General features: G+C 32.0%; 2 protein-coding genes across 11 annotated transcripts; one reads left to right on the forward strand and one right to left on the reverse strand.

Annotated features, from left to right (window-relative positions):
- Positions 1 to 1,382: 1,382 nt before the first annotated feature.
- Positions 1,383 to 5,898, reverse strand: LOC130452897 (thioredoxin-related transmembrane protein 2 homolog). Its single transcript, XM_056792402.1, has 3 exons — positions 5,606 to 5,898; positions 4,730 to 4,910; positions 1,383 to 3,920 (listed from the first exon to the last, which is right to left on the reverse strand). Exons 1-3 carry the CDS (start codon positions 5,747 to 5,749, stop codon positions 3,454 to 3,456), a joined length of 792 nt encoding a protein of 263 aa, XP_056648380.1. The 5' UTR covers positions 5,750 to 5,898; the 3' UTR covers positions 1,383 to 3,453.
- A 232-nt stretch (positions 5,899 to 6,130) lies between these two features.
- LOC130440859 (inner nuclear membrane protein Man1-like) lies at positions 6,131 to 24,074 on the forward strand. 10 transcript variants are annotated; one of them, XM_056774244.1, is made up of 12 exons: positions 6,131 to 6,433; positions 6,491 to 6,657; positions 8,016 to 8,181; positions 8,428 to 8,782; positions 9,483 to 9,669; positions 10,933 to 11,105; positions 15,832 to 16,052; positions 16,540 to 16,674; positions 16,764 to 17,094; positions 17,158 to 17,296; positions 23,071 to 23,349; positions 23,679 to 24,074. In XM_056774244.1, exons 2-12 carry the CDS (start codon positions 6,491 to 6,493, stop codon positions 23,806 to 23,808), a joined length of 2,283 nt encoding a protein of 760 aa, XP_056630222.1. In that variant the 5' UTR covers positions 6,131 to 6,433; the 3' UTR covers positions 23,809 to 24,074. The 10 variants fall into 10 exon arrangements, with proteins under 10 accessions (XP_056630222.1, XP_056630218.1, XP_056630221.1 ...); XM_056774240.1 differs by having other exon boundaries at positions 6,136 to 6,433; positions 23,065 to 23,349; XM_056774243.1 differs by having other exon boundaries at positions 6,136 to 6,433; positions 10,939 to 11,105; positions 23,065 to 23,349.
- The last annotated feature ends 1,719 nt before the right edge of the window (positions 24,075 to 25,793 follow it).

Below are 25,793 nucleotides of genomic sequence, written 5' to 3' on the forward strand. Positions count from 1 at the left end.
AAAAAAAAATGAAAGTGCGTCTGTTTCCAACCCTGCGTTTTCCGCGCGGTGAACCCGCCGCTCAATTCAATTAACAATGTCAAGCAGTGTTGGATTTACCCCCAGGTTTCAAGGGGCGGCAGGGTTTATTATTTCCATTTACTAAATTTATTGTTCTACCGAAAAAGTTTACGGCGGAAACGACGTTGATACTTACCTACTCCTTTCTCCATATACTCTACCAGCTTTTGGTTCAACCAGCAGGTAAGTATTTCGTAGGATGTACACAGCAAAGCGATCCCCCTGTAATTTTAACAGACCATCTTATATCCTTTTTTGTAGATTCCTCCAACGCTACACTCATCTGTCATCTCTTTAGTGTACCAAACTAAGAGGGGTTAGTTCGTATAAGGTGTTCTTCCCCGCCGTATTTGAAAAGCTCGACAGGAATGTCATCTATACCAGGGGGCTTGTTGATTTTCAGCTTTCTGTTGATGCCAAAGATTTCTTTTGTCGGAGAATCCATTTGATCACTGCTGTGGTCGTCGTCGTGAGAACTATACTCGGACCAAATATTACAGGAGATGGAGAAAGAAAATTGAAACAAAATTTAGGGATAGAAGAAAAAAATATAAGGTATAGGAAAGCAAAAAGACTTAATTGGGCAAGACACATGGAGACCAACAGAAATGGAGAAGAGGTAACACAATGGATACCTTTATAGCTAAGAATCAGAGGCAGACCAAGAAATACCTAAAAAACCGGAATCCTAGAAATAGTAGACTGGTAAGTAGAATGCAGAAACAGAAAAGGATGGAGAAAGTTGACAATCGAAGCCAGGACAAACAAAAAACTGTAACAAAAAGAATAACGGGAGTAATTTCCCCCAATAAAAGGATTTGTCGGCACATAAAGCGCTAGCCATAATCCAAGAAATAGAACGGCATAATGATGTATTTAAATAAAAACCCAACAACTAATTACAATTATTTTCAAATTTATTCCAGTTCCAATCTGTCAATTTTAAAAAAATTATTCTATGATCAAGATTTTTCATTGTAAATCTTTAGTTTGGGTAGTAGATATATAAACTAGGATTACATTCATTGTGTATTTTTCTTTTTGTAACAAAAAAAATTACATAAAAACCAAAGAAAAAATTACCAACAAATTTCACTGCAAATTTTCTTAAATAATTATTTATTCTAAAGAAAATCAATCTGCTACTTTGAACTAATCGAACTACACTGCGGAATTGATAAAATTGGAAGTGGCTATAGAACAGAAGTGACTACTGCTTCGTAATAATTAATAAAATTAGAAAGTATTTGAAGAAAGATCAACTAAAAGTTTAATATGAACTCCACAATTATTATTAAATGTTTTATAAATGAAACAAATAGACTTTTAATAACTTTATACTTTATAAAGCATGTAATATAAACAAAAATTCAATAATAATGATATTACACTTTAAATAATCTAATAACAATAATATTATAATGATAAAATACCACACTAAAAATAAATACCGTTATAAAGGAAATAAAAAATAGCTTATACAGTAGTGTGCCTACTTTAATTTCCAGTAAACATGAAACTTTTTATAATTAATATTAGAAAAAAAATTATACACCCACTAAATTACATAGACAAACTATATTCTTTTTATGAAGCCCATGTACTGAAATGGGCTTCCTCTGATCAATATAATTTACATAAGCTCACAACATCCTGTTAACAAACTCATAACAATAATAATTGTTTTTCAGTTTCCATTTATCAGGTCTGCAATAAATTCTCCGGATTGTCTTTGACTTAGTGAATTCCTCAACCATAACCTAGAAATATACTCCTACAATTTTTTAGTGGTCGCTTTAGTTATGATTTTGCAATGCTGTAGAAAGGTTCTGGTCAACAAATGGCAGTAATGCAGCTTTTTTAGCCCCAGACCACAATGATTTTACTAAGGTCACCCAACATGTTTAGAACAGAACTTTTTTACTCGTAAACCATTTTCAAAATATTTATTACTAGTTTTCTTTGATACATTTATACCATATTACCATCTCGTCAAAAAATGAGATCTAACTATGGAAATTCAAGTACACTCCTGTTGTATAGTTCCCCGTAAACTCCTGGAAGTACACCTGGACCACTTTGGGAATCACTAGTTGAGAACAGTTTCATACTAGCTTAAAGTTGACTTCTATAGAATTGCTTGTCTTTGAAGCTACTTGGCTAAATGTGCAATTAGTAATTCATTCCTACTTTTTAATTTCTTCCACACAGTTATGAATCTTTGTAACTTGGAAACTTGTGGCTTCCTTGTTTTGAGTCAATAGTCTTACACCATATGCCTCATTATACCAAGTAACTTATGCCTCTCTTCCAGTCTTATCTACCTTATTTTTAAATTTGTATTACACCCACAAGTATATTCCACATTAGGACAGATGGAAATTGTTGATTATTAATAATGTTGAATTTTTCTACATGGATGGACTAGCATTTTTTGGAATTACAATGAGAAACTTCTTTTCTCCTACCTTTTCAGGTGTCAGAGAAGGTTTCTGGTCCTTTTAATTAGGGATTTTCCTTTCTTATCTTCTATCTCCAATATTTGGTCTATCCACTTTCTTTTAGGTGCACTTTTTCTTCTGTTGATAGTATTTTCTGCTTCCATCAATTTTCTGTAGGACTGTAGATTTCATATTGAGGTTATGTCCATACCAACTTAGCTATTTTCTCTTGATTTTTCTTATTATTGATTCTTGTTTTAGTATTTGTCTCATTTCTTCATTTTATTTCTGATATTTATATTTTAGCCTTTATAGTGTTTTATGTCTTTCTGATTTCCATTCCTAGGTTTCAATCTAAATTTTTCCGTCTAGTTTCAATGCTGCCTATCCAACACTGGAAAACTTGAACCTCATTAAATTTTTGCTAAAAAATAAGTTTTACCTACTCAACTGTTTATCAGATACAAGTTTATAATTCTAAATAAATTTTCTTGATATTATAAAAAATGTTGGTACTTTTTAAGTTAATGCATACTTTTTGATAAACCTTGTATACTACTGAAATGTTTTAATATCTGATGATGGCAATTTAGGTTATAGGCTATGGGGAATTTTTTAAGAAAAATAAAGTTTTTTGTAATATTAATAATAATATTGTTTTTAACAACATAACAAAAACAATGAAATGAAATTTTTGATTTAAATATGGATACAATAGTGATTCAATTAAATAAGGACGAGGACTACTTTATTGGAGATTCACATTTAAAAATAAAATTAGAAAAAAAAACTTTTGAAATGATAGTTATGATTATAGTTAAATCTTGGCACGATTCATATCATTTAGGTATAAATAAATATATTACTTTATAATAAAAATAAAATAAATCCTAAAAAGTGACTAAAAACATGCACAACAAAGCTAAAATCTTTATTACCTCCAAAATATGACTCATTCTGTATGTTTTTTACTTTTTATTTGACTTTTACATCTAATATATAAATCTTTGAGTCCAAAAACATGTATAACATTTTCTTCTGTGAAAGAAAATTTAATCAACTTTCCTTTACTGTCACCCATCGGTCTCCTAATCACTTCTTTTCCTTCTTGAAACAAAATTACCGTTGGCAACTGCCTACTCATACTGCTATCATTAACTTGATATTTTTTGCCTGCATCAGGATACCGTCCGATGTCCACTTTACCAAATTTGAGATTATCTAGATCATATTCCGAGCTCAGTTTTGCGAAAACTGGTGCGAAATTAACACACGCCGGGTTCCAAACTGCATAAAAAGTTACTATCCATGTTATCTTTTTGTCCCTCTGTAATTCTTCATCCAATCCTTGGACACCTCTGAAGTACGTCACTTTATCTGGACCACTATAAGTGGGTTCAGGAAATAGTAATGCTCCTACTGAAATAATGTTTTCAATAATAAAAGGAAAGTTAGTATATAAAATATTTAAATGAAGATAAAAAACGAATTGATGGTTATGTATCAAATATGTTGTCTAGAAGTATAAAACAATTGTAACCCTACTGATAATTAAGACAATGACTTGTCAAGGATGGAAGTAGAAGTTAGACAATGAAGGATCTGTCTTAATCATCCATCCATAAATATGTTATTCAACTCCTGCTTAAAATCTCTAAGAAAAATAAAACTGATTATTATAGATCACGAAAGTTTCCCTGTACAAGGTGTCAATTTTAAACTTTAATATTTGAACCCCTAAAGAAAATTAAAAAATATACAAATCTTCATAAACTTATTTTTGAGTACAGCTTGTATGCTGGTTTTAATCTAGTAGTAGTCAAGTATTAAAATCTAAAATACATAGTTAAATGATAAATGTCCTGAAAGATGGATTGGAAGTTTGAATTGTATGGATTTAGCAGTTTTACTTGTCACACATTTATACACTTTATACATTTTTATATACTGTTATTTTTTTCTTCCGAATGGATATAGCAGCTTTACACTCTAAGGCCAAGATGTAAAATTGATTGCCTCGATATTTGAAAAATTTGAGGAGAAAAATAACAGCTGCAAGTAGTGATTTTTAAAATTTTGAGTTTGAATGCAGACTTTATTATTACTATGTAGAAAATAATAGATCAAATAAAGAGTTTGAATTGGCACCCTATATGATAAGGGGTAGTCAATTGGGTATGATTTGTGAGGTGATAATTAACTTTTGAAGGAAAAATATATTTACTTACATATAAATATAATTCCATACACCATACCCATCAAGAAATCGGCGCTAAACCATAATATTAAATTAGCTACTTTGGTATAAATGAAACTTGATGAAAGATAGCTAATCATAGAAACACTTCCAGCTTTCCTTGTTCTCATAGCTATTACTATTATAAGGAAAAATAATATTTCAGTTTCCCTCTAAAACAAAATTATGCAAATAAGAGGAGACAAAAATAATGGAGTTGAGAATTCAAAGACAATAGTTCTTAATAAATAATAAACAACTATCTGAAAAAAAAGGAATAGAGTTATTACCAGAATAATAAGAAATAGACTGACAAAAACATAGAAGGGTAAAAGATGCATACATAAACTTCATAGTTTCAACAAAATCAAAAGAAACACCAGAAAATGGGAATGAGAGGATACAACTAAGAAGGGGGAAAAGGAAAAGATGCAGATGAGATGAGATACAACTAAGAAGGAGGAAAAGGAAAATATGGAGTTCAGAGGATACAACTAAGAAGAAGGAAAAGGAAAAGATATGAGGCAACAACAGCTGTCCTAAAAATAAAGACCCTGAGCATGATAATTGGAGAAAGACATCTAATCTAGTTGAACCATATACTTTGAATTCATGAGAATATGAGGCCCAAATGCAAAATAAAACAGGATAGGGCGGCCACAGAAATGGTAAAATCAAGTTTTAGAAATGCTAGAAAAGGATGAGCTTCAGTTAAGAGCAATGATACTCTGAAAGAATTAAAAATAAATAGTAAACTCGTCACTTAATTATAGTCGTTTCGTAAATATGGTATTCAGACACTACAAAAGCTACGTGAAAAAATGTGTCATTTATCAAAAAAATACTCAAGAGTAAAAGAATCACTTACCCCCTCAAATTCACAATTGGTAGTGGAAAATAAATAATTACATACACCAGATATTCTCTTGAGAGCTATGTAAGAAATACTCAATAAAATATTGAATATATAATATGGCTTAACTAGTAGCTTTAAATCATGTTTAAGAGACATTGTTAATTCAAATTTATTAAATTCATTAAAATATAATTTTCATATAATTTTTTCTATTAATAGAGGTAGAAGAAATCACCTAATTGATTCATAAGACTGCGTTCAGTCTGTTCTATTGGAGACTATTATTGTTTCTGGAACTCTATTACAAACAGTAGGCGCGTTTACCAATATAGTATAGTATAGATAAAAAATATTTCTTAAAGGAAGTATATATGTTGGTATAATATGGCTTATTCTAAGTTTTTTATAAAAATTCCAAAAATTTCTAAATTACCAAAAAATTTAAATGAAAATCATAGAAAGTTGTTGTCTAGAAATTTGAACAATATTTGGTAAACCTGAGTAAACCGTTAGTTGTGGTTACACTGCTATGTAAACGGATTGTCATTCGTCATTGCTATTTATGGCGGTTGGTGTGAGGTTTAAGGAATAGTTAGGCTTGTGCGTGTGCCTTATAATTGTCATTAAGATCAATAAATAGTTGATTTATATTGTATATACAATCGTGAGTCGTGTATGAACAGAGAGCTCATTAGTTATTTGTTCAGTATATTGTATATTTCGTTGTTTCAAGGTCGCTTTATTTCTCAAACGGGTTCATTTCCAAATGTAACTATATCCCACTACAAAAGTTGTGAAACATTTACTTTTATTTGAATCAGTGGTAACCGACCATTAAATGTAAGGTACTGATGCTCTTAAATGTGATTCAAACTTATTGGTTATATTAAATTTTAGATGGTAGTGGACGTTGATAAACTTTCTGATGCGGAACTCCGTACTAAGCTCCTTGAATTCGGTTTTCCAGTGATGCCCATAACTGGAACAACTAGAAAGGTTATGGCAAAGAAATTAAAAATGCTGCTAGAAAACAAAAATAAAATTGGGAATGAGGGAGGTAGAAGGTAAGGCTTATTAAAAGTTTTTTTTTTAAATAATCTGGTATGTATGTATTAGTTAAGGTACAAATTTAGATATTTTATGCTAATGTAATGTGTGAGAAAAGGTTTTGAACGCTTATAAACTTTTGAGTATTGGTTTTCCTATATAAATTTTTGATATAAATATATATATATATATATATATATATATATATATATATATATATATATATATATATATATATATATATATATATAATGTATATATATTTAATTCGTTTGAAAGGTATTAAAACTAGTCTGAATACCATGGGGAACAATCTCTCAAAGGTACTGGCCTGCATATGTACCACTGGGGCCATGGCATCATGCCCAACAGCAGAACTAGAAGTGATTCTAAATCTCCTATCTCTCCTTGTAGTTTTAATGCTAATACTAATCTATAGAAACAATTGGGATCAGAACATCATATGAGAAATGAACAAAAATGCCATCAAATGGATTAGATGGGTCTGAAACAGCAGACAAAACTGGAATAGGAGAGTACGCTCCTAGAACTAAACACACTGATAGCCTGGGCAACACACCATGCAGAAATATATGCAATTGAAAAATGTGTCTGGTTCAATCTAAAAAGGAATTATCTCAAACAGGATAGCCAAATAGTCATTACAACTCTAAGCTCCAATGTCATCAAATCCATACTAGTTTGACAATGCCTGGAGAAATTGAAATAGCTAGGCAAGATAAATAAAGTTACCCTGCAATGGATTTTGGGACATACAGGAGTGGAGAACATCACAGTTGCTGTCAAACTCACTAAAGTAAGGGCAGACAAATCCTTCATAGGACCTCAACTCTTTTGTAGTATCAGCTACAGAACAATAGAACAAAGCCATTTACTGGAAAAATCTACAGGGGCCGAGACAGGCAAAGACACTCCTGGAAAATCAGCTGAATGTATCAACCTAGGCATGCGCAATGTATGAATACTAACAGGAGTCCTGTTTGGAGCAGTGTCACTTCATTGGATACCTGAAGACACTAGAGCACTACATCTGGGAGTGTATGAAATAGAAGACAAAGGTCCCTTGCAGCTAGAGCCATCCCACATTCTAAAATTTCTAGGAGGAGTGGGATTAACAGATCAGCTGTACACACTGGGTTTCCCAGTATTGAAGCAAGAAAGGGATACACAATAGATCCTTTGGGTTGTGGTATACATGGTCACTGGGTTTCCCAATATTGGGGAATGAAAGGGGCGCACAATAGATCCTCCACATAGCTTCAGATTTTGTTTCTGAAAATTTATCTCAATCTAGATAAACTTCCAGAAATATTGGGAGTATCCAAACAGTTTGTACATAAATGTATTTTTTCAGGTCTCTTGGAAGGTATTCCAGTGAAGATGAAAGTGATAATGATGTTAAAGTTACAAAGAAAAAAGAGAACAGAAGAGTAACTATGGCAGCACCTTTGATGCAACCACCAGCTCCGAGTATGAAGGTTAAAAAGAACAGCCGCTTTAATGAACAACCTGAATTAGAGGTAATGTTTTTATGTTATATTAATAGATTTGATTTTAATTTATAAGATTAATCATCAGTTTAAGGCTGGATTCTTTTAAAAATTATTCGGAACAATAGTTATATAACTGTTACCCAAAAATAGATGGAACTACTCATTACATTAAATTATGACCCGTGCCGTTATATGGCGTGCGGCTGTTTACCAATGACTATATTATAAGCTCATTAGTGTTGTCCATTATATAAAATTTTCATACATTTTCAGGTGCCAGATAGCCCGATAAGAAAGGAAATCCGTACTACTACAACCAATAGATCCCATAAGATTGTTAGAAGTACACAAGATGAGTTTGATACTGGATCTGATTCGGAGCCAGATCTTAATTACCAGTCCAAAGGATCTGATCGATTAAATTCGTCATTAATATCTTCTGTGAATTCTTCTATCAAATATTCACCGCCGAAATCTGTGGAAACATCATATTCGACAAGAAACATATCTTTCAATACAAATGTGTCACCTAGTAGACTTACTAGTTATAATTCACCTTCTTTAGCTTCAGAATACGCTACTGATAAATTGAACCAGATCCGTTCCAGGCTGAGTCTTAATAATCCAAGTAAGTAGACAACTTTGAAATAACAGGCATTTTATACTGATATAAAAATTCCAATTTAGATCATGAAATAGAAATTTTTTCATTAATCTATTATTTTCTTCCTGTCTTTTTTTTGATACTAAACCCCATTTCTTGGGTACACTTTGAGTATAACTGAGCTCTGATGAACTCTAGTACATGTACTAGATGCATGTCAATGTACTGTATTTGAACAGGTGAAATCTTCACTTCTAGAAGTTTCTTGTCCAAAGTATTATTTGTGTGTTAGCAATGAAGAGCCATTCTAGGACTAGATCAACTGAAATCTACACTTATCAGTGGCTTGGTTTTGCTGAAATCCAATTACATATTGAACCTAGTGGTTCGATTGTTCTGAAGGGACTTGTTTTAGTAACCTAGCCAAGAAAAGCTCCAACAAAGTGCTTTTCTTCTAGTTTCCTTCTTTTTAGGAAGTCTTTCATATAGAAACATTCTCCCATAGAATGGGGTCTCTGCACTTGTTTTATCAATTAAAATGGAGGTGAATTTCTTGTATGTAATTGCATGGGTTTATTGAGAATACTTAGTGGTTTTAACTCTTAAATCTTATTTAATCACACATTTGTACACACTTTTGCTTTGACAATTTTTTCTGATGGTTCTAGTTACTTTTGACTATAAATATAAGTAACAAATAAGTAACAAATATTATTACTTTCAGGTTATGAAAAAACATCTTATTCTTTAACTAGTGACAGGGAGGAAACACCATTCTTGAGTAATTTTACAAAGAGACTATCAAATCTGTCCTCTCAGAAAAATGACTATGATTACAAAAACGACATTATCAAGGAACATGACATCAATGGATCATCTGGAACTGCGTCTATTAGAAGTCAGTTGAACAGGTAAGTTTCATATTTAATATAAAATCTGAATATTCAAACAAGTTCTAATTTGATTGTGTTCCTTTGCCCAACCCAGCATTTCAATAACTTCATATCTCATATACAATCATGACCCTTGAAGAAGTTCTGTTCCAAGTTATCCATGAAAAGCATCTCTAGATAGCAGTGTAGCAGACATACTGATAAACAATTTTGCTAGGGAAGGAGGTACATTATAACTACTACAGTTCAGTAAAACTCAAACTATAAGGCAAATGTAGATGGTGCATTTCTGGAAGGCTTCCAGTTGCTCAGTCATTGATTTGGATCTATTTTTCTATAAACAAACTTGTAAGAGAAAGGATCTGACCTCTTAGAAACCACCATAGGCAATAGAATTCATTAGTATACTGTAGATGCCGAAAAACAGTTCTGATAGGGAAGACATTAGGTCTACTACAGTTCAGTAAAGCTCAAACTAGTAAACTGTAGCTACTGCATTTTGGAAAGGCTTTTTTTGGAATGGCTCTCAGCTACTCAATCATTGCCATTTTATTGTTAGGAATAGTGTGAAAACTTTTCGATTTTAGAACATTTTTATATTTGGGAAGAGCCAGAAGTCATATGCTAAAGCTGGTGAGTATGGCAGATGAGGGTAGACAAGACTGGTGAAAAAGAGAGTTATTGTCTTATTTTTCAGGTCTATTCACTAATGCTCTAATATTTCATTCCCTGTTTGAATAAACAAGTATGTCCACATTTTCGTTTGTTTTTGAGCTTATAGGGCCGTTTCCAGTTTGTAACTGATTTTAATTTTTAAATTGTTTGTACTGGTTGTATAATCATCTTAGAGGTTACTATATTAACACCATAAATTGATTTTAATATTTCATGGGCATTTTTGGTATATTTTTCAACTTAGAACAAAACTTAATGTTTAACTAACAAAGTGGATCCAGTAGTAGACTGAAAGCCATTAAGGGTTCAAATTTTTCATTGTTTGTCTCAACATATGATGCTAATATATTTTTTTACTTCCTACCTCGTAAATATTCCTTACTGATTGGTTTGTCAATTTTTAACAAATTTTATAAGAAACCGTTTAGCCTCAATATGAGTCAAGAGAAATATTACATATATGCAAATAAAAACTATAACAAAACTGTCCAGAAAGAAAAGTAGTTTTTATATTCCAAATAGCAGAATTCTGCCTTAGAGGGAAAAACCTAGTGAAGGGTTGATCAAAGTTGGATTATTTTTTAGAAATTTGATTTTCTTTTTAAGTTACAGATCTACTCGAGGCAGGGAAACAACTTACGACTACAGAGCCAATAGAAACAACATTCTTAAGAATAATTTCGTATCTTTCGCTGTTCTTGCTGGAGCTGCACTATTTTTTGTGCTTTTAGCTATCATGTATATGGGCATGAGATCTGATACTTCTGTTATTCCATCCGGTAAGAGTAATCCTTACACTCCAAATTTTTAAGGGAAGTCAAATTTTTGAATGTCACACTGTTGCACTTGAATTTTAATATTTAGATCTAGGTAATAACTTTGAAGATATTTGAGGTTAGTTAATATAAAGAATGAAAAAAAAATTGTTTATTTTTGTAATTTTTATTACCCCTAAATGAATGTTCTGTTATTAGAATTGTGGATAAATATTTGAACCATTACCTTACAAACTTCCATTTGAAAATTATTTTCTATGACTTTTAATTACAATTTGTTCTAATAAATATATTGGAAGGTATACCTCTAACAAATGTCAGTTTTCTGTTAAGACGCAACTGCAATTTATGTTTTGTGTACAAAATTATTTTATTGTGAAAATATATTTTTGAAAATATTGAGTTAACATTAGACAAGTATTTAATGACATGATTCTAAATTCTGGGAAATGCTAAAAGTTTATCGTAGACAGATCATAGTTCCAAACAGATTTTTTAAAAACTTCTTAGACAATGTTCTGGATATTGGGACATCATCAGGGAATTAATTTCAGAGTATTATATATTTTTTATTCCTCACAAATGCCCGTATAATCCCAAAGTTATTACCAATATTTTTAGCCTTGATAATGTTTTTTAAAAAAAAACGGTTGGGTTAAGATTTCATGAGAATTACCCATTTATATAAAATTTTTGTTCTAAACAAACCTAATAATGTCTTTAAAGGATGTCACATTGTTAATTCCCAGTTTTGAAAAATTCTCATGTTATTATTCCAGTGAAGTTCTAGATTTTAAACTTGTTTTAATTATTGATTATTTGTTAGTTGGTTAAGGTTGGTAACTTGATATATATTTTTATAAGGAATTTGTGAAAACTAATATGGTTTTTTTATTATAATTTTTAATTGTACAATTTTAATAAACAATAAATATTTTGCTCTTATTAAAATTGTTTTTATTTTTATGTGTCAATACCTTTATTATCATCCTGTTTGTGTTGTTACTCTTAGACCAAAATATTTATTGGATGTTAAATATTGGAAAAAATTATGTATAAGAAATGGGGAACTTCATTAACTGAAAAGTGGTTCTAGGTAAAAAAAGTGTAATGGTAGAAATTGTTTGTTCATGTTGTTTTGGCCCAATGGAAAACAAGTTGTTTAATTTATATTTGATTAGTAAAAATATCACCATAATATTACCCTACTTGTTTAATATTTATCATTTTTTCTTTCTCCCACTATTTCTCATTAATCATATTTTGGTTTTAAATGTAGTATTTTTCGATTTTTCTAGGCATTAAGAAAAGAAACTTTTGGAATTTATTGACATGTACCACAAATTGTTTCACGTAAAACAGTGTTTTCTCCATTATGCCAAACCAACATGAACAGGACAAAACCAACTTTGGTTGTTCCATTTTGTACATGGTAAAATTTGATCGATGTAATAATTTCCAATATTTAAATAACCATTTGAAGAGGGGACATTTCTTTGCACCGAACATGGAAATAATTATAAATGGTTGTTGACAAGACAATAGACTCAATTAAAAACGTGTTAGGTGTAGTACTAACCTGTTTCAAAAATATATATTATAAATAAATAAATTATAATTAACCTAGTAGTCGAGGAAATAACACAAAACTTAGAAATTTCTGAACAGTGAGACTGATTAAGATTCAACAAAAATTGAAAGAGCCTCAGGAAATTTTGAATGAAGATTGGGCTTGTGCAAGGAAAAATGCAATTTAAAAAGTGCATCTAGAATGGTTAAAAAATGGAAAATTTATAATTCTGAATATATTACCGGAAATAAGTACAAGTTTAGTACTCTGATGGTTTTCGAGGTCGCTGAACACGAATATCACTAGAGAAAAGGACTACAAGGTAGCCGGTGCTCCTTGAGAATTCTTTACGAAATTGGCAGATTATATACACTACCCAGCATTAAATTAGAGTCACCCGTAAAAGTTATTTTAGAACTTTCAATTTTTTTTTTTGGTTTTTTTGTACGGTTGTGCGATAGTTTCCTGATTGCTTGAATAAACAAAAAGTTTTTGTTGTTTTGGTAAATGGTAAAGTACCCTCGCCTGAATTCCCAAAAACCATTATTAGCATTTTTTTTAAATCTGTCATTTTATCAGTCTATTGCAAATTGTGGTGTATTCCAATGTACATAAATTCGGGGATACGAAGAGACTGGTTTGCTCACGAAAAGACCTCGTTGAGGTAGAACTACAAGAGCTTGAGATGACTGCTTGCTCGTTTCTAGTCCTTTGACAAACCGAACGGTCATAGCAGTCTCCCTTTCGAAATCATTTGCAAGAAGTGAGTGGACAGTTAGGAGGCAACTTCATCCTGTTGGATCATCTTCTCGAACAAGAGCTATTGGACCGTCGCTTTCCCGTGAACACCGGCTTACCAGGTTGCATTTTGCATCTTGCTTGTACAATAACGGATTGGAGTCGCACATTTTTTTCCGATAAATCGCGATTCTATCTTACGGACTCAAATAAACTTGTGTGTGGCGACGACAAGATGTGTATTGCCGAGCGATTTCCATTTGGTGGAGGATCAGTAATGGTATGGGGAGGCATATTCTTTGGAGCTCGCACGGATTCTATTCATAACTATTCATAACTCTTTTTGCATTTGCACATTGGTGATTCATTTCATGTGAGGAAGAATTTTGCAAATATAACAGAACTGGATTCAATAAAATTTACTGAATATAAAGGGAAAATCTGCCTGCGTCTTAATAGATGAAAAAGTAATTTTCTATACCACTTTAGAGATTAATGCTTGAGGTTTTTTTACTTTTTGTTTTGAACCCCTATTGAGTTTTTCGGTTTCAACCATTTCGACAGTGTGCGTAGTTGAAAATCTCTCCTGTCACACCATTTGGATGGATGAATTAGTGGAGACAAATCTGTTTTATTAGTAGAAGTAGAGGTAGAACTTGAAGTTGAAGGTCGATTTAAATCCCGAACTTCATCTTCTGATGAAGAAAAGTCAAATTCACTATCCATCAATATTTTTCGCACTTCGTCGATCGAATACGTTTTAGGAATTTTTTTACGTTTTAAGACAAACATTCACGAAATCATAACACAAACTGAATAACAAGAAGCAAGCAGATAACGGTAACAAAGGTGCGCAGGTATAAGTGTCTTAGGACCTATGACCCTTAATGTTTGGAATGGAAAAGTCCGGAATTCTTTTTTCACTCGCCAAAGGAAATTCGTCCAGTTATGCAAGTTTTCAAAAGCAATAACAGTTTCATATATTTATTTCAATTACAGTAAATTGTTTGTAAATCTAAATTCTCATTTATTCGGACATAAAAGTAAAATATTTCCGATAAACTTGCATTTGGAGGTAGAATGATTCATTGCGCAATAAACTACTAAAAAAATAGTAATAGAAAAAGATTTAAAAACGGGGCAAAGAAAATGTTATTTTATAACCAAAGTCATACTATTAGCGATTTCTAGTGAGAATTTATAAAACTATTGAAGGGTTGAGTTTGTGAAGAAATCCACTAGAATGCGTAGATGGGCCTAGTTTAGTCGGTTGCAGCAGTTAACTGTTGCCCGACTTTAGGGGTGGTCCGCAACTACAAAACATTCGGCTAGACCTACTAAAATTGGGCGTAGCAAAACGGGAGAGCCTTACCGCCCCGACTATAGGAGGGCGTAGCAGTGAAAAGGTTAAATCTTGCGTCTGTATTTGCACTTTCCTTACGATTACTTCCAATGTCGAGTTAAAAAGTAAATTTGATAAGACATTCACTTCAGCCCTCTGTTTCCTTAAAAACTTTTTGATATCCTTCATCCAGACACTACATTGATCTCAATTCTATTCAGTCAGTTTCAACATACTTATTAGTTTTCTTGAGACGCCTAAAATATCTAAAGCCTCATATAACCTCATCCTCTCAAGTGTATTGTAAACTTGCTTATAATCCACTAAACAGTAGATGCAGTTCAAGGTCTTCATTGCTGCTCTATATTGTTTTTAAGGTTTAAATATATGCTACATGTTCCTACAAATAAATTTTCTCCATTCCTCTTTCAACCTAATTAGGGATTTACCAATGATGAGTATGGCTTAAGGTTCCATTAAGATGTTTATAAGAAATATAAGGGTCGCTGGAATGAAGATTTCCCCTGTTTAAATACATTGTTTCATAGGACACTTGCAAGAAACCGAAACCATAACCGTACCATAGAACATCTTATACTTCCTAAATCAATTGTTACGTTTCTTAATTTACCAATTGAAAATTTTCAAACACAAATTGATAGGAATTTCCACACAGTGAACTAAACAACCAAGAAAACAAGGGTGTATAGCCAACAGGCTAACTCTTAACAAAAAGATAAGACTTACTAGAATCTCCCATAGAACTCTGGGGAAGAGAAGGAGTATAAGCGCGAAACTGCAACGCGAACGAGATTGAGGACTGGTCGAAATGACTGGAGGTGGTAGATTGTTTTTCGTCATATCCATCCGTGGACTTATCCAAGGGTGGATGATTTAAAGGGACGGGATTTATCACGAGCGCGCGCTCGTATATGTGTGTGTGAATCAAAAATTCATTTTATTTTTATATTGTTATCAGACAATTTTATTAAAGAATTATTGTTATTGGTCTCTCTGAGGATATTGCTGCACTAACCTAGAAAAAATCATCATTCTATTTAAAATTTTCCAATTTTTAGATTATAATGTACCACATTGCGTTAACGACGACCCCAAGTCAAAGAAGATGGTTAATTGTGTTTCAGAAAACGATGTTTATACAGCTATCCATTTATTAAACGTCATTAAACCTGAATTAACTAAAAGGGCTGTAGCGCATACTTGTTTCGATCCCAAAATCAAACCCCAAATGACCGATTATGAAATTATCAGCTTTTGTCTAACGAATTATGCTATTAAGGTATGTATATCATATTATTTTTCATTTTTGTGATGATTTGTCTTTATTTTCGATCTTTTTTCAGAGAACCAGTTCAAAACATCAGATAAAAATTTGACTTTGGTCTTCATCAAAATTTTTACTTGATATTTTAAACCGATTCTCTATGAAAAGAGACCCAAAATCAAGACAATTCAACACTAAATTCATATATAAAAAGGTCTAAGAAGGCAAAAGTTGAAAAAAAATTAGTTTTCACTCCTGAAATAATATTCAATTGTAAATTTTTTTTAAATATTTACAGTGTTTCTTTGTTAGTAATTCAGGGTGTCCTATATATACTGACCCCCTTGCTGTAGCACTGAGCAAGCTGGATGTGGGATCGCTCCAGTTGCCAAAGAACTACGTTCCCTGGTGTAATGATCTGGAGTTTCGTAGTATCTCACATTTCAGTATCCTATTTTTTTATCCTAAATGTTTGTTAGATTAACCACACGTTTTGTTATAGGATCACGAACAAATCAAAAATGACTTACGTAATCTATTTATATTAACGTTCAAAAATCCCCAGTGGAATTTACATGTTGCACAAACTGAAGACAATACTGGGGTTGTTAATGAAAAGGATTTTTCGAAAAATATGGTATGTACCAAATTCATATTCAGTGGATAGAAAAAAACTGTAGCAATACATTTGAGCCTCAATTTTTATTTGCAAATTTTATTTTTTAGGAGCAAGTGATATTCAACCAGGATAAAAAGACGACAAGTTTGATTATGCTGAATCCTCCACTACCTTGGAAATGCGTTTTTTATAACAGTTTTTCATTCATTTTGAATAGCGTGATATTTATTGTATTGATTTTCGGAAGTTTATATTTATCCAGTTTAGGTTATAAGTATTACAAGTATCATAATCAAAAGCAGATCGACGAAATCGGTTTTATGGTTGAAAGAATTATCGACATATTACAATCTAATGCTAGCGAAGACTTGAATGGAGAAAATTTTGTTGTTATTAACCACGTTAGGGACATGATTTTACCAGTTGGAGAAAGACAAAGTAAGTTAATATGGATATTTCCATAAAAATCGATAACAAATCATATTTTCTAATTAATCTTAGATAAAAGTAGTACTTGGGCCAAAGCTGTCAAGTTTATTAACGAACACGAATCTAGAGTAAGAACGGAAGTACGAGAAGTAAAAGGAGAACCGTTCGAAGTATGGAGATGGATAGGAAATCCGAATATTAGTAACAGTAGGTAAGAGTTATACTAGGAGGAATGTTTACTTATGAGGCACCGAGAGCTGCCTCATTGGCATTTCGACCTCGGTTAATCACTTTACGTTACGACCTTATTACAAGATTTTACACATTTAACAATAATTAATAATTTGCGAAATAAAGTTGGAATTTCTCGAACCGTTGGTTATATTCATACTGAATACACTGATTACATCAACACTCACAATTACACTGTCTGATAACCAAATTTTCATCTTCAGAGACTAAAGGTGAACTAAAATTATATTAAATTTTCCCAACATTTTTTTCTTTTATGGATAAAATAGCAGATTTGGAAAGGAGTGGTATCGATTAAATTAGCTGTTGGGATCGTGACAGGAAATATCTTTGGCAGACTAAGAGATCCGTGAATGTTCGGTTTAAAGAGCACATTTAAAATATGGACAGGCCGAAATAAAATTATTGAAAAATGTGTCCATTTGGACGTATTTAGATTGTTAAATGTAAGAACAGTTTCAATTGGAACAAAGAGGTTATTCTTTATAGCACCACATAATTTATATTCTTGATAAATCCCTCTTTGTCCTCCTGATGTAGTGGAAAAGTTTTCTACTGTCTTTGCTTTTTTCCTCCATTTTCTCTAGCATTGCATTTATCCACTTTCTTTTTTTCCTTCATCATCTTTTAGTGCTTCATTCTTTTGTTGTCTGTAGCTCGTAGCTTGTTTTCTATTTTTTGTTGTAAGCCACAGCAGCAATGTCTTTTTCCTTCAAGGTAAATCTCTTGCACCACGCTCTCCTTTGTTGAACATTTCTCTCCCCCAGTCCGTTGTTTGCTGCGTTTATTACTGCTTCTTTTATAATCCTCCAATTGTCTTCAATTGAACTAAGACCATCCTGCATTAGATCCTCTTTTAGTTTGTCTTGGTACTCCCTACGGATTTCATGATTAGTTTTTATTTGGTCTGTGTTGCACTTTTTCCTTCATACTTTGACTTTGCGTTCTCTTATTATCCTCATCTTCGATAATACTAGGATCCTAGTCTGCATTGAGACCTGAAGGTATTCGTGTTTGTCGCCAGACTGACGAAACTTATTCCATTGTGATTTGTTAAGACATTTGCCCGCTATGTACTCGTCTATTTGCTTCTTCCCGCTTTGGGCGTTTTAGTCCTCCCATATTACTGTTATATCTTCACATATCCCTTCTATTTTTCCATAAAACTCCTCATTAACTTCGTGGTTAGCTTCTTCGGTTGACTCGTAGACATTTACCAGTTTTGATCGCCTGCTCATTATTTAGTAATCATAAAGGAAGTGTTTTTTCTTGACTTTCTGTGCCCCAGCTCTCACCTACGATTTCCCCCTCACCTTTCCATCTTGTTTCATGTAATCTATGTTGTTATGCATCATTTCTTCTGCTATTTGCTCCATTTTGCCGATTTGCAATGTATATGTTGAATAAAATAATGGCCCCAGAACGCTGCCTTGTAGTATCCCAGACTTGATCGGGAAAATGTCTGAGATTCCTCTATTTATTCTTCTTCTTAACTGTCTGTTTATTAAGTCAGGATAATTTGAAAATGTTTTATTTTGACAAAAGAGGCTATCGTGCCACACCTTATCAAAGGCTTGACTTATATCAAGGATTACTGCTGGGCAATTTTTTTTCTTCAGGGAATTTGTTGATCTTATGTATAATTATGTGGCACTGCAGGATGGTAGAGTGTGAATTGTGGAAACCAAATTGTTGATGTATATTATGGAAATGTTTTCAAGAAATTTGAATATAATTTCCAAAATACTAAAGGATTGGGACATGATTGGGATTTTTACCTGGCTTGGCTACAAAGTCTGCTCATTTCAGTTGTTTGAACTGAAGTCTAAGTATATGTGGATATTTATTTATTCCAAACCAGTTTAAGTAATCAAAATATGTATGGATAAATTTTTTTGTTGGAATCTAAACCTTAGTGAAACATTTTTGATAACCAAAGTTGACGAAAACAAAACTTTCGTTCTAAGAGTGGATAATTTTAAAAATTAACAACCTTGGATAGACTCCACATGTGAAACGTAATTAAATTTTATTTAACAATTTATTATAAGGTTGCTAATTTTTAATATTGTCTATTTTGCAGGAACGATTCAAGCTTTGGGTATCGTCAAGGAAGAAGAATTGTAGATCCGGAATATTTAATAAACGAAACACTTAAATTTTCCCATGGATTTTTAAGATTCTGCAAAAATTCAGATGTTATAATAAAAAATGAAGTCAGAGAGGGTTTCGTTTCGGTATTTGTATTGGAATGTAGGAAATGCAAAGTTCAACATTCGATTTGTAGCGAAGAACCCGAATCAGATTTACTAAGTGCCAATTTGGCTTTTATTGCCGGAATAGTCAGTTTGGGATTGAACTTATTCGAATTGAATGAACTTTGTAGTTCTTTACACATTCCTTTAATATCCGCAGAGAGTTACAAACACTATTTGAAAGAAATTTTTGATATTTATAATGAAACTGATCAGTCCACTTATGATAAACTGAAACATGGAGATACTAGTTTTGAAAAAGTGCATTTGATATCATCTACTCCAAAATTAAAATATCCTGATGATTCAGATACAGATATTATTTCGTCTTCTACTCCAGATCAGACCGATATCAGTTTTTATGAAATTAAGAAAAATAAATTCCTTGAGGAATTGAAAAAAACTCCAAAAGAAATAGAAGAAATATCTAAGTTGACCGTAAATCAAAAGGATAATCCAGTATGGTTTCAAGAAAGAAGAAAGAGGCTAACTGCCTCTAATTTTGGACGTATCTGTAAACTTTTAGATACATTCTAATTTTGTCGGAAACGTTTTTACGAAATATGGAAACGATAACGAAAAGTTTGCTATAAAGGATTTTGAAAATTTAATAGGATTATCTGTAACTTGTTGCGGATTATTCATAAGCTACGATTATCCATTTTTGGCAGCTTCTCCCGATGGATTGATTGAAAATAATGCTCTTATCGAAATAAAGTGTCCTTACAAAAGTAGAGATATGTCACCAGAAGAGGGGATAAAGCAAAAACTGATACAATTCGCTACTTTGGAAAATGGAATTTTTAAACTGAAAAGAGACGATAAATATTTCTATCAAGTGCAAGGGCAACTCTCCATAACCGACAGAGAATTTTGTTATTTTGTTGTATGGACGCCATACGGTTTGTTGTACGAAAAAATTTGTAGAGATCCTCAATTTTGGGAAGAAAAAATGCTCCCCAAATTGAAAACTTTTTATTTTGATCATGTTTTACCAGCTCTGCTGAAAGATTATTAATTGAATATAAAAATCTGAGAATAATTCTAAAGAGTTTTTTGTGATTCTAGACTTTTATGATTTTCTCTTCGATTACATCCAGATAGGATCAGCTATTTTACATGGTACCCTTTTACTTTGTGATTCTAGACTTTTATTATTACATCCTGTATGAGAGTGATTCTTAGATTAATATGAATCGTCAGGCTCATCTGTTGGTATGATTGGCTCCGTTGTACTTTCTGTTTACATGCCGTATGAAAGTGATTCTTAGATCATTTCTGTCAACTAGGATCAGCTATTTTACATTGTATGATTGGTAGTACTTTGTGATTCTAGACTTATGTGATTCTCTGTATGATTACATTTGGTATGAAAGAGATTCTTAGATCATCTCTGTTAACTAGAATCAGCTATTTTCTGTGATTATTTTTTATGATCACATATGGTATAAAACTGATTCTTAGATCATCACCGTTGACTAAGATCAGCTATTTTACATGGTCTGATTGCCTTGGTAGTACTTTGTTATTCTAGACTTATTAGATTATTTTTTATGATCACTTCTTGTTCGAAGGTGATTACATCTTGTAAGAAAGATATTTTTAGATTTTCATGAAAAGTTATGTTCATCTGTTCTACCTAGTATGATTTGTTATTCTAGACTTTTGTGATATCCTCTATGATCACAACCTGTATGAAAGGGATTCTTGGATTAACATTGATAGTCCTGTTGGTGTCATTGGCTCCTCCGTGGTACATTGTGATTTTTTTCTATCATTATATTATTTAGAAAATTGATTCTTAGGTTATCATCGCCAGATAGGATCAGCTATTTTATATGGTATGATCATCTCCATTATACTTTGTGATTCTAAACGTTTGTGATTATTTTCTATGATTACATCTCATAAAAAAAGTAATTTTTAGACTATCAGGTCAGTTTATATTCACAGTTGGCTCTTTCGTGATTCTAGACTTATGTGATCTTTTCTATGAATTATATCATATATGAAAGAGATTCTTACATTTCCTTTAGGTTGAGTGTGATTGGCTTTGTGTATTCATTTTTTTTTCATCTTGATGTTAATTACAAATAAAAACTGCACCCTATTTTTAACGAGGTTTTATAATTATCAATATATTGATATATCTCAACATAGCTAAATATTATTATGTTTGAGACATTACTCGGTGTCCTAATTGGTTTATTTACGTTCTGTTTTTTAAAATTATCTATGGAAAATTTTGAAAAAGACGCTTTTATGTTTTTTTGCTCATTTAGTTTGATAAATAATAAATTTTGACAATCCAAACACAGGGTATTCCAATAAATATTGTACTGTTTAAGGGCATTCTATTACAAACACACTGTGAATTAATGTACGGTTCCAATTAGTTCAATAAAAAATCACAACGATTTAGATCTAATGAAAAAAAATTGTTTAATAAAAATTCTGCAAATACATAAAATCAGCCAAAGTATAAAAGAGTTATGTAAAACTAAAGTTGGGACTCTAGGTTACGTCAAAAAAATAACCCTGAATTTGGAAACTTGTCTCCATAGACTTTCCAAACTATGTGATTCAATATGGTGTTTGTGGGCAAACAGTTTCAATGTATGCATTAGTATTGAGGACGTTTTCCTGTTTTTCTCTGTAGTAAAATACCTATTGTAGTCAAAACTAACTGGAGTTGAGTAACAACAAGCGTACAATCCATTCCAGTCAATAAAATAAAAATAAAAAAACTGTAGATGGGTCAGAAAACAATGTATACTTTAAATACTAAATTCTCCTATTTGCTCACAGACGCCATGATTTGAAAATGTTGACAGGTCTTTAAAATTTCTGGTTAGTTTATTTAGCAACAGTTCAATCTAATATAGAGCTATAGAGCTATCACATGTATGTGATATTGTATAACTAAACTTATTGTTATATTTATTATAGTTAACTTTGTTTAACAATAAATGTATTTTACTACTTTTTCTTGCATGCAATAACAAATAATCGATCACAATTTTAATATATTTCTTTCAGTGGAGAATATCAATATATATTTTGTCTTGTAATGTGTTTTAATTACATTTTTGATCAAAAAATTTTTAATTGTAAATATACAAGGTTTGTCCTAAATGTACCGGAGCTGCCGACATTTGTGAGGCGTGGGCGTCACTAATAGATCTTCACGCACTCCATGGTATTTGCAGCTACCGAATAATTTGCATCAAACTTTGCTTTAATCTTGGAAAAACTGAATTATGATTGGTGTTGAATCATGGGCTTACGGCTAGGGTTTATAAACAAAGCGAAAGTCTTCAAGTTAGAAGCTCAATCACTGTAACTGAAGTAAAGCAAAGTGAAGACGGTGTCACTAAATAATTCCTTCTTATCTGTTACTTATTGAAAGGGCGAGCTCATAATATTTCAAGAGTTTCTGTTAAATCCCAATCCATATGATAATGATAATCAGTTTCAGATCTTCGAAAAACAAAAGCTGGCAAGGACAAGCGTTCGAAACTCAAGTAGGTTCGGTGAATAGTCTGCCGTGTTCGCCTACTCCTTGTCTCAAAATTCGTGGAATGGTCGAAGATGGTGATAGAAATACAAATATGATCCGAGAAGCCGTTCTTAGTAAATGCGCACATCAATGTAGAATTCTTCATTGCGGGGTAGATACTAGTACCTTTGCAGTTTACTTAAAGTGCGCCGATACCAGTGATGCAGCTATAGCGTATAGAAATTTACATGGATGGTGGTAAGTTTTCTTCTTAAATGATATTGTAATTGGTGTATTCCAATTTATTTAAACTCTATTTTATAAGTTTACATTAAGTACACTATTTACTATTCATTGAACTTTACACTAAGAATGATTACTAAACACTTATCTAACTCTTAACAAACTAATTTATTTAAACACACTGTTACTTGTCTATTCCAATATGTTTGGGGAACCATCAGATTATTCACTAACTCCCTCGCCGATAAACAAGATCATGTTTATACAAAATGGATTTCTCGATAATTGGATGGATAAAAATAATTAAATATTATTAAAATAATTGACAACTGACTTATTTTCAGGTATGCGGGGCACTTAGTGACTGTGAAATATTTACGTCTGGAACGTTACATGCAGAGATTTCCCGATTCACCTGTAAGCGGCCCACCATATTTAAGCGCTATTACAGCAGCAACGGATTGGTCCAGTTAATTATTATTATTTATAACAAATTAACCGAAAAGTATGGTTCAACTTTGTGGAAAAATGTTATAGTTTTAAAGTCCAAAGGCAGTTTTGTTAATGATAAAATAGTTGAATACGTGTAGAAGTTACGGTATAGAAAAACGAATTTTTTTGTAATACAATTAAAACTTTTTTTATGTTGTATGACGTTACATTCACATTTATTGTACAATCACGATGATTTCAAAAATTTGTTTCATTTGTATGATAATAAAACTTGAGATACTGATCAATTTTTTTAAATTAAATTTTCGAACCTAACCTAACCAGATAAAAAAATATTACAACAGCTCATTTTAACTACTGTAATAGTTTAGTGTGAAGTCGCAACAAACTCCTATAAGAAGAAAGTTTTGATGTTAATTCGCTTAATTGATTACTACCGACAGCACCATCTATCTCCCAGTGGCCGAAACAACAAAACGAATTGATGGTATAATAAAATAGTTCACCATGAAGACAGGAATCAATGGAAGAAATAATAACACAAGAAACAGTTGAGAGATATAATAATAACTAAAGGACTGGAGGCTGGAAACATCATTAAAAACGAAGGAATAAGGAAGATACAAGAGGAACGAAACCCTCATCGGAAAACATGAGAAAGTGTAAAAAAGTTATTTAACGATTTATGATTTTCTCTACTTGCACATCTTGTATGAAAAACAAAATTTTTAATTTAATTATATAAACAATTTTCTTTATTTTAATACTTTATAACTAAATCGACATACTTATTATTTTAGGTAATTTTAATGCCAAACAGGAGAAAGAAGAAGACAACAGATATATGGGAGGATAGGAAACTGCATACGAAGATGCAAACGAGAATGTTAAAAGAGTTTGCAACATAGCAGCCATAATAAATACCATGGACCATACTGGAAACAACAATGGAAACCGGATAGACCATGTCTTTGTATCTAAGTGGGAAAAAATAATAAAGATGAGGAGTAAAGAGGAGCCAATGTGTACTCAGATCATTTCCTGGTAATGACAACACACCAGAAACAACAAATGGAAACTAGATAGACCATGTCCTCATATCTAGAAAGTGGAAAAAAAATAATAAAGAAAAGTGCAGAGGAACCTGACTGAATGTGTACTCTGACCATTTCTTGGTGGTGTCAAGGATGAAAAGTGAAAAATAAAAAGCAATTAATAGAAGAACATGGGTTATAAAACTAATAAAAGAAGAGAAGAGAAAAAAAATATAAGAAAGTCTTACGAGACATGAAAAATAGAAGACAAATGTGCAAAAAAAGTTGACAGAATGGAAAAATTCAAAAGGAATTTGAAAAGGAATGTTGCGAAAGTGTAAATGATAAAAACAAGGCCAAACAAATTAGTTGAGACATGGGAGGACAATACGAAATTAATAAGAAGTCGTGAACATAGAACCGGTCTAGAAAACGTAACCTAAAATAAAACGAGAAAATTGGAAAAACACATTTCAATGGCATGTAGAGATTAACTAGAAGAAACGGAAAGGAAAGTGAGGACGGAAGAGGAAATTCCTTACTGCGAAGACTTTGAAAGGATGGAAAGACTTCTAAAAAACAATAAAACATCAAGACAACAATGAACCTTTAAAAATACAAGGAGGAAAATATATTTGCACTTGTTAACAAAGTATGGAAATTAGAGTCAATGTCAGGGGAATGAGCAACTGATTACAATATTTAAACAAATGAATTATGTTGTTAAACTCTATTCCTTGCGTTATTTCATATCTTACAGCAGTACGATAATACGATGCCGGATGCTATCCCTGTACTGTACACCTGATCTAGTGGCTTTTGCAGCAATGCAACACTCGCCATCCCACGCGGTTTTTATTTGTGTGTATATTATGGTGCCACTGATTTAGACCAATAACGATGCTGCGCTGCGCTTGGTCCGTAATATTCACGTACTTATCATTGTTTTCGTGTACTATTTTTCTTCGATAA

Source organism: Diorhabda sublineata, chromosome 2, assembly GCF_026230105.1.
Source record: "Diorhabda sublineata isolate icDioSubl1.1 chromosome 2, icDioSubl1.1, whole genome shotgun sequence".
Classification (NCBI taxonomy): Eukaryota; Metazoa; Arthropoda; class Insecta; order Coleoptera; family Chrysomelidae; genus Diorhabda; species Diorhabda sublineata.

What these genes read in the sequence shown, in the direction of transcription:
- LOC130452897 (XM_056792402.1), bottom strand. Translation starts at nt 5,749, where the DNA reads ATGTCTCTTAAACATGATTTAAAGCTACTAGTTAAGCCATATTATATA. An exon ending in CCAATTGTGAATTTGAGGGG is followed by an intron (nt 4,911 to 5,605) that starts GTAAGTGATTCT and finishes ATTTTGTTTTAG; the next exon opens with AGGGAAACTGAAATATTATT. An exon ending in GTATGGAATTATATTTATAT is followed by an intron (nt 3,921 to 4,729) that starts GTAAGTAAATAT and finishes ACATTATTTCAG; the next exon opens with TAGGAGCATTACTATTTCCT.
- LOC130440859 (XM_056774238.1), top strand. Translation starts at nt 6,491, where the DNA reads ATGGTAGTGGACGTTGATAAACTTTCTGATGCGGAACTCCGTACTAAG. An exon ending in TACTTCTGTTATTCCATCCG is followed by an intron (nt 11,106 to 15,831) that starts GTAAGAGTAATC and finishes TCCAATTTTTAG; the next exon opens with ATTATAATGTACCACATTGC. An exon ending in AGGATTTTTCGAAAAATATG is followed by an intron (nt 16,675 to 16,763) that starts GTATGTACCAAA and finishes TTTATTTTTTAG; the next exon opens with GAGCAAGTGATATTCAACCA.